The sequence below is a fragment of the Melanostigma gelatinosum genome (assembly GCF_949748355.1).
Source record: "Melanostigma gelatinosum genome assembly, chromosome: 6".
NCBI lineage: Eukaryota > Metazoa > Chordata > Actinopteri > Perciformes > Zoarcidae > Melanostigma > Melanostigma gelatinosum.
In genome coordinates, this window is record NC_136639.1 from 7,530,422 (window position 1) to 7,539,927 (window position 9,506).

The 9,506-nt window shown below is 44.0% G+C and overlaps 2 protein-coding genes across 2 annotated transcripts; one reads left to right on the forward strand and one right to left on the reverse strand.

The window, feature by feature from the left end:
- Positions 1–2,555: 2,555 nt before the first annotated feature.
- On the forward strand, positions 2,556–4,722 carry LOC306778222 (nuclear factor 7, brain-like; the record flags this gene model as incomplete). The annotated part of the gene is made up of 2 exons (XM_079269660.1): positions 2,556–2,831; positions 3,550–4,722. The coding sequence occupies 2 exons, from the start codon at positions 2,556–2,558 to the stop codon at positions 4,720–4,722; spliced, it is 1,449 nt and encodes a 482-aa protein (XP_079125786.1).
- Positions 4,723–6,523: 1,801 nt separating this feature from the next.
- zbtb26 (zinc finger and BTB domain containing 26) lies at positions 6,524–8,874 on the reverse strand. The gene is made up of 2 exons (XM_079270259.1): positions 8,795–8,874; positions 6,524–8,142 (listed from the first exon to the last, which is right to left on the reverse strand). Exon 2 carries the CDS (start codon positions 8,109–8,111, stop codon positions 6,786–6,788), a length of 1,326 nt encoding a protein of 441 aa, XP_079126385.1. The 5' UTR covers positions 8,112–8,142; positions 8,795–8,874; the 3' UTR covers positions 6,524–6,785.
- Positions 8,875–9,506: the final 632 nt, after the last annotated feature.

Consider the following 9,506-nt stretch of genomic DNA (forward strand, 5'->3'; position numbering starts at 1 on the left):
GCCCGTACTTAAAAGGGGTGAGTCAGAGATGATCCAGTGCAAAAATGAATTTGCAAAGAGATGGTCAGTGTCATTATCACACATTAAGAAGAGGGGGTGAATTGTATAAGCTTTTGATCTTTGCAGCACTGTTAAAATGGTCCAGAAAGCCTCAAATACGTGTAGTAAGTCTATATATCTTATGCGAGTATAGTCCTTGTCCTGTCACCAGTGTTTTTCATAAAGATGTATATAAACATGCCAAACTCACAGATTGTTGAAACCACCTCTAACTCTACAGTTAACGAATGCATGTGTAACACTTTCTACAGATACTTTGTTCATTCTCAGTATTCAACACAGTAACACATGTGAAGCTAAAGGAGTCACTCTGTTGTGTATTACCATTTCTTCAGTAGATCATTTGTAATAAGGCTGGGGTCAAATAAAAAAATAATTATCTGACACGTGCAATTATATTATTTCATTTTGCGAAAGGTGAATCGGTCAGTTTAACATGCAGAAGTGCACTGCTGTGTTACTCCTTTAGTAATCTCTTCGCCGGTCTCAAGATACTCGGAGGACCTACTGCAGCAAACACAATGAACCGTCGTCAAACTCACCTCACATTTACATGCCACACTACAAACTCTAACTGATTAAACAAGCTTGTTAAACCGAGCATGCACACTGAGGAGCGTGTTAGCCGACACGTCTGTGCTCATTCTTCTTCACATCAGGAATGCAGCATTGACATCTTGGATGCTCCATATTTGCATGATTGGCGGAGAGAAGAGAGTCACAATAAGAACACTTGATACCAACATCGAAACAAACCTCTGTGAAAGAGACGCTAAACAATATGTTTGTTACTGATAGAATAGAACAGAATCATCTTGTAATATCATATATATATATATGTATATATATATATATATATATATATATATTCCTCTGTGAATTCTATCCTGAGTGTTGAAGCGTACTGATACTAATGTCTGACCTGATTTGAGCAACTTTGTCCAGCATAAAGAGGATGGACTCTACTTCCTCTGCTGGTACGGAGGTCCACAGGAGGTTCAGTTTAACTCCGTCACTGTGTCGGAGGGTGAAGAGCAGAGCAGCACAGTCCACTGAGTCCATCCCTCTGCAGGTCAGGTCGATCTCATGATCCAAAGACCTCAGTAAACCGGCTACGAGAGGAGCGGCTCTATAGCTTTATAGATCTCTCTGATGGCGGCGGTGGTGGTCAACACAAAGCTGGGACAGAGCCTGAAAGACACCAGGGATCTTTGTTTAGTGAGAACAAGCCACAACAACACGTATAGAAATGATTAAACAGGATGATAAAAAACCCAAATAGATCACCCTTTGAACAGAATCCTGTCCAGAAAGGGAAGCGGACGTGTGGCGCTCTCCTGTAAGAAGCGGTTCCTCCTCAGGTTCACCGTGATGGTGTGAGCTGACGACTGCTGAAGCAGGTGGTGAAGAAGCTCCCAGTTCAGACAGAAGCTGCTCAGGTCTCCACCAACCTTACTCAAGAAGGACCCGGTCAAGTCCTTGTCCTGGATTTCATGGAGGAGGGAGAGCAGCTGCTGGGAAGTCTTCTCACTCAGTCTGCAGATAGAACACTATGAATATCTGTTCGAAGAGTCCAGTATGAATACATTACATCAGTATGGAATACTTCTACCTGATCGTTAGAGGGCCATCATGAAGCAGCAGTGGGAGGAGATCCAGAGCAGGAGCACAGAACTCAGTCAGGTCTAACCGCTTCCCTTCTTCTTACCCATCGACACAGTAGCAAGGCCACGTCGCTGGAAAGCCTGGAAATAAAGAAGAATGAAGTCACACAACGACTGGACATTCACAGTGGAAAGGATGGAGTCATAAGAACTAAAGGCAGTGAAGATATGAATGTGTACCTCAGACTGTGTACTTGTGTTGCTCCTCTGAACTAAATACTAAAAAGTTAGACATTTCTATCCGATTATTTACGTTTTATTTTTCATATGCACATGTAAATATTTCCTGTTCGTTCATGTGCTTGTGTGTTTTAAGAGGAAATGTTTTGCAAAAATAAAAGACTTTACAGTATTTCTCACTGTCTGTGAAAAAGACATTGTCATTTAATTTAACACTTTGGTTGTATAACACATGGTTTGACGTGGTGATTATTTCCTAACACACATTAAACTGAATCATGAAATGTTGTGTTTTAAAATGTTCCCGTAATCAGAAGATGTTGCAATGTCAATGCATTTTATTGTGTTGATTGTTTTTTTCGACGTTAAAATAAATATTTGTTCTCAAGTACGTAACAATTCTCAGGCACTTCTTGTGGAAAGTTGCTGTAAAATCTGATAATCAACAAAACATCACCATGAATGAAATGAAATGTCAGGATAGAAAGTGAGACTTAAAGCTGGTTTCTTCGTTGCTGAACGGAGCTGAGAGACGCCATTACAGGGAGGACTATCTCTACTGAACATTAAATCAGAAGGATTGTAATCTGTAATTTAAAGAGACGTATTTGGTGAGTCTTGCTGTTTAAAGATATTCACATATCAGAGCAAATGGCTGAGAAAACAGCTCTTTTTGAAGGTTTCCTGAACTGCCATGTTTGTTCAGAGACGTTCAGAGATCCTGTGTCTCTGAGCTGCAACCACAGCTTCTGTTCAAGCTGCCTGCAACTATTCTGGAAAAAAGCTGAAAACAAAAACTGTCCCATTTGTAAAAGAAGATCCTCAAAGGTCTTTCCAGGAGTGAACTTTCCACTGAAGGAACTGGCTGACTCGTTTGCTGAGAGACAGGAAACTGGACCATCTGAGACAGAAAAAGGAGAGAAGAAGGTGGAGGTGGAGTGTAGTAAACATGGAGAAGAGACAAAACTGTTCAGGAAACTGTTCAGGAAAATCAGGAAACTGAGATAATTATATCTCAGACATGAGTCTTTTCAGATGGCCAACGTCATCATCAAAACTCACTTGTACAAGATTTAGATCAACACTGAACCTAAATGTGGTGGAATGCTCCCCAGAGAATGAAGAACAGGGTGTAGGGTTGTGAAAGCAGCCCTCAGGCTGGCTCCTCCCACAACCAATTCTTAATCAGTGCCAGCATATATAAGACACCTGTTGGCATGACCTCATCCTTTATTTGGGATTTTAACATTGTTGAAGGGAGCTGAGACGCCATTACAGGGTGTGAGAGTTCTGCTGGAAAACACATGTTTGGAGTATTTGAAACAGTGAGGAGACGGAACAGTAACTTGGTGAGTCTTGTTATTGAAAGATAATTTAGATACCAAGACAAATGGCTGAGAAAATCGCTCTTGTTAAAAGTTTCCTGAACTGCCATGTTTGTTCAGAGACGTTCAGAGATCCTGTGTCTCTGAGCTGCAACCACAGCTTCTGTTCAAGCTGCCTGCAAGTATTCTGGAAACAAGCTGAAAACAATAACTGTCCCATTTGTAAAAGAAGATCCTCAACGGATGAACCTGCAGTGAACTTAACACTGAAGGGACTGGCTGACTCGTTTGCTGAGAGACAGAATAATGGTTCACCTCAGACGGAACAAGAAAGAGAGAAAGAGGAGGTCGTGTGTGAAAAACATCCAGAAGTTCCTTATTGGTTCTGTGAGGACGAGCAGAAAGCTGTGTGTCCTGTCTGTGAGTTTTCTCTCCACCAGAGTCACAAGGTGGTTCCTATAGAACAAGCAGTCAGCGACCTGAAGGACCAGCTGAGATCTGACTTAGAGTCTCTACAGGACAAGAGGGACAAACACAAGCAAGTGGAGGAAACATACAATGAAATGATTCAACACTCCAGGAAGCAGCTGTTGTCCACAGAGCGGCAGATCACAGCAGAGTTCAAGAAGCTCCACCAGTTCCTGAAAGAGGAAGAGGAGTCCAGACTGGCAGCTGTGAGGGAGGAAGAGGAGCAGAAGGGGAAGACTATCAGCAGAGAGATGAAGATGATTCAGCAGCAGATCTCCTCTCTGTCAGACAGCATCTCTGCTGTTGAAGAAGACCTGCAGAAACGCACCGTGTCGTTCCTCAGCAGCTATAAAGCCACTCAGACCAGAGCCAGAGTCCAGAGCTCACTGTCAGATCCACAGCTGGTCTCAGGAGCGCTGATAGATGTGGCCAAACACCTGGGCAACCTGTCCTTCAGAGTCTGGGAGAAGATGAAGGACAAGGTCCACTTCAGTCCTGTTATTCTGGACCCAAACACTGCACACCCCATTCTCTATCCGTCTGATGATCTGACCAGTGTGAGACGTGGCGACACAGACCAGAAGCTTCCTCACAATCCAGAGAGAAACACTTACTATGCAGATGTTCTGGGCTCTGAGGGCTTCAGCTCAGGGAAACACAGCTGGGAGGTGGAGGTGGGAGACCATCCTGTCTGGGATGTAGGTTTGATTAAAGAGTCAGTTGACAGGAAGGGAGAGTTACTTGCTTCGCCAAAAAATGGAGTCTGGTGTTTACTTCATGACAGTGGATATTACACTGATGTTGTTGGTCAGACTGTCAGAGTGAAGAAGAGTCTCCAGAGGATCAGAGTCCAGCTGGACTATGACAGGGGGGACGTGTCCTTCTACGACCCTGAAGACATGACTCACATCTACACTCACAGAGACACTTTCACTGAGAAACTCTTCCCATTGTTCAGTATTGGAAGCTCTGGTGATGCTAAAACTTCTGATATCAAAATCTGTCAAACTGATATTTCTCTGTGATGTTCAGGGAGGATGGTGAGGTCTCAGTGATTTATCAGGATTTGTATTCTGGTGTTTTTTTTTTTACTTGCAGACAATTCTAGTTTGTTCTTCAATGTGATAGTGCATGAAGAAAATGTAGAGATCCATGTTAAAGAAACATAAGATTTGAGAAAATAACATGTCTGACGTAAATATGCTGAAAGAACTGGGACCAGTAGATTTAGTGTGATCATTTTATTTTCACGTTTAAATGTCATTCTGCAGGAATTGCTTGATAATGTTTATACTTCAATGTTGAGCCCAAATTAGAAAAGCACAAAATTGTAAGAAAATGTGATATTGACTTTAGGATTGTGTGTATTAGTGCCACCACTAAAAGCTTTCTATTATCAAATAATCTGTTAATGTTTTTAGTCATTAAATATCAGAACATTTTTAAATATGCCAAATAAAAACAGCAAATACTCAAATTTGAGCAGATGTGTAGATTGTTTTCTAGACAAATGATTTTAATGATTGGCCATATTGGCAACATCGGTTATTAACTTGCATGTTTTCTACCTTGTCAGAAAATATTGTGGTCAAAAACATGAATGAGTGACTTCTAGCGATACAAAGCTGTGCTGCAGTTTGATGTGTTCGCAAACACACAAACTGATTCACTTTTCTATTTCAATGATCATTTTATTGATAACACCGTAACACATTTTCTTGAAGTCATAGAAACACGTGTAGCACGTGAGAGAACAGAGCAATAATCTGAAGAATCAGAACTAGAGGATTAATATTATCATACAGAAGAAACCCAAAGCGACACTGCATAACAACTGACCGTCCACTCACATAAGATTCAAAGTGTATACAGAGTTGTGAGCGCCGTCAAAGACCTCAGGACATTTTGACTTCAAACAAGCCACTCATCCTGTCTCTGGACTTACTACTCCACCTCACAGTCCTGCAGGATGAGCTCTGCTTTCTGGCTGCTGCGTCTCAGGATGGTGAGCTCTGCTTTCTGGCTGCTGCGTCTCAGGATGGTGAGCTCTGCTTTCTGGCTGCTGCGTCTCAGGATGGTGAGCTCTGCTTTCTGGCTGCTGCGTCTCAGGATGGTGAGCTCTGCTTTCTGGCTGCTGCGTCTCAGGATGGTGGAGACGGCCCTGCAGTCCTCAGCAGTCAGCCTGAGAGTCTCCTTGAGATCCAACTCAACACAGGAGGAGCAGGACAGATCCAGCCCAGCTGTGGACAAACCTCAGCAGCAGTTTCCTGTAAACACTGAAGGAAAAATACATCTAAAAATCACTGTTTCCTGACAACTTGTACTCTTATTGTTGTAGTTTTCGCCTTCATTTCTATCAGTCACAACAACATAGAGCCCATTAATAGATAAGATCTGGGAACATGGTGACGTCACCGAGAAGCCTTCTGATTGATCGAGACACACAAGCCGTCAGATGATCAGACAGGTTGGAAACAAAGCTTCAGGTTTCGAGGAATCAGTTTTAATTTATGAACACACATCGACTTCCATGAACACAGGACAGATACAATGTCACTTTGGTCCAATAGTACCTCAGATATAAAGTCTGTATAAAAGAACCATTTCAGCTCATATAGACACTTTGGCATCCTGTGCGTCACAGGTGTAGCTTGCCTTCAATAAAATAGTTTTTCAACCCGCCCTCTTTAAGTTTCCTTTAGTTATGAAGTCCATGACAACACAGGTAAGAAAGAAAGAGGCTACTATATATATATATATATATATATATATATATATATATATATATATATATATATATATATATATATATATATACACGTGGATATTTTTCATTGGACAACAGACAAAGACATGTTAATTCATTAATAAAACTCATGAAGTCCAGTCAATATGTTTCAGTGCTGAATTTTCAAGTACGATATGAAGGCATCTACATAAAATCTAGAAATAAAATGAAGCTACAGTGAAACGTAGACCAGGAAAACGTCTTCTGTTTACATCCTCCAGTTAAAACCATCCGGATGAGGCCGTCCTGATTGAAGGACGGCCCTGCTCTCCACTTAGCCACAGTCGCCTAACAAAGCTGCTAAAAAAGGTCCACAGATTTCATTTGTCCAAAATCAAAGTCGAGCCCCCCGTCGTGCAGGTTGCCCTCGTTTGCGTTGTCGAAGCTGTTCTTCCCGTGGATCTGTTTGAGGTGCTTGCGGAGAACTGGCTTGTGAGCAAAAACCATGTCGCAGTAGTTGCAGCGGTGCGGCTTATCCCCACTGTGTAGGTTTAGGTGATCCAGCAAAGAACACTTTTGGGTGAAGGTCTTACCACAGATCTTACACTGGAAGGGCTTAATGCCGGCATGGACACGCATATGCCGGTGCAGGTTGCCCTTCTGCGTAAAGGTCTTGCCACACAGCAGGCACATGAACAGCTTGTGCATCTTGAGGTGGTTGGCGTAGTTTTCCAGCTGCCGGAAGACCCGGGAGCACTTGGGGCACTGGTGGTACCACTGGAGGGGCTTGTCGTAGTTCCTCTGGTGCACACTGTGCTTCTCTGCATGAGGGGGACCGAGCGGGTATCCGGCCACGCCGGGCGGAACCGCCAGCTCACTGCCACGACTGTCCACAGTGGAGTTGATGAGGGAGTGCTGGGGCTCAGGAGAGTGGAGTGGAGGGGGAGCAGGACTGGTGAGGAGGTTACCAGTGATGGAGCTCTCTGCTACATCAGACACAGACTCCACTTTTACTATAGTGATGTCACTCTCCACCACACCCTGCTTTGGACGTTTGTCTAAGGTCTGAAGAGGGGACGTAGGCTGTATGATCACGTCGTCGTCGTCGTCTTCGCTGCCACCGTCCGCATCGCTGCCGTCGTCGCCATACTTGTCGTCCCCAACCTGCATCACCTCCTCATCCTGATGAGAAGTCCGAACCTGAGAGCGCTCTTGCTCTCTCTGGACCTGGGAGGTTAAACCCTCTTTCTTCTCCCTCTTCATACCCACATCTGACTCCAGCTTGCGTGCAGACTGAGGTTTGATGAACTTGCTGAGAGCTTGAGTGCACTGCTCCACAATGTGGCCCATTTGGAGGAAGCTGGCCACTGTCAGGTAATTCACGAGCTCCAGCTCAGGAAACTCCAGCTGACCCGTGTAGCAGGACAGCAGCAGCTGCCGGCCCACCTCCGCCCCCTGGATCATGGAGATCTGGACCTCCCTGGAGTCCTGCTGTAGGATGAACTGGTCCCTCAAGAAAGAGGAGCCGGCCGCAAACACTACCTTGTGACCAGGGACCTCCAGCTGGTTGATGCGCACACTGACATCACAGAAGCGTTTCTGGTGTCGTAAGAAGTTCATCTTCTGCAGCATGGAGTCCCCAAATGTGGAGAAGCGGAACTGCAGGATCACTTGGTTCTGGGCCATAGTGAGCTGAGGGCCAGCGGCAGCAGCGCACCTGTTAAGGACAAATACAGACTGCGTTATCTCTCCTGAACAGCACAACATACACTGTATAGTGCGACTACTTCAGATGGCAGGTAGGATGGCTAATTAATTAAGTTACCACCACCTGAGTCAATAACAATCATCATGATCTTCATCAAAACAGGCGCGTGCTGCCCTCGTGGATAAGGTGAGATCCACACTTTGGTTGAGTGAGCGTGTCTGTTTCATGAGCTAGCTAACATTAGGACGTCAGTTGGATATTCATCCTCTCAAACATATGGTAAGCACACTGGTGACGTGATGCTAACTGGTTTACCTGCTAGCATCACTGACGAGCAGCGTGTCGACACCATGAACGCTACCGTTAAATGATTGCCTTCCTTTAAGGGGAAATAGGTCACGTTAGCCTGGGGTTTAACGATACTCTTTGGGCTGCAGCGAGGCAATGTTGTATAAAGTGACTATCCATGCCTAACGTTAGTTAACTTAATAGCTAGCGTTGTATGTAAACAATCAATCACAAATCGACCGCATATTTCCCTTTGGCCCACTCCACACTTGAGCTGACATCTCAAGCTGTCTGGTAACATGCAACACTGCTGACGAGCTGTCTTTATTACAAAGTTGTTACTTTAACGGACACAGTAATGCGTGTTTTGTACCTGTTAACCCTTCGTAAACAAGCCCGTTAGAGGTGGGTCTTCATCGGCAGGAGTCTGTCGGCCCGTCAGGGGAAATGAAGCGCTGTCCCGGATGTAAAACCTATTTAAAGGGCCAGTACAGCCGTACGGCTCACCTCTCTCATCCTCATTCTTCACCTCTCATCCTCATCCTCACCCTTCACCTCTCATCCTCATCCTCACTTTGCCAAGCTGAACACACATGGGCCGTCCTCTTTGTTTACCTTTTTTTTAAACTTCTCCATACTTCCACTGGTAACCCCGTGTTTATTGTCACATTGCTATGGATTGTGGGTCATTTCCTTGGGCAAAGTGCAGAAGTGCTGACTTACGAAAAGGGCTCAAAAGATCTGCAAGAGAGCCCTCAAACACTGGATGATTTGACAGAGGGACAGCCCTAAACCCTCACCTTCCAGATATAAATAAGCCAAACATAATAACCTAATAATACAATGTTAACATTAGTATACATATTAAGATAAACACAACGATCAATCGTGATTTCAGTGTCATCATTAACCCCTATGTTTTCTTCATGAAAATATGTTTTCCTTTTATATGAGGTATCCTCTTGGCCATTGTGAGTAGACTATTCCCAAAATGAGTCTATATTCCCAGGGGTGTCCCAAGAGTTCTGTGTCTAAAGAGGATACAAGATGAGAAAAAATCAAATCACCTCTTTAGAGCTCAAAGA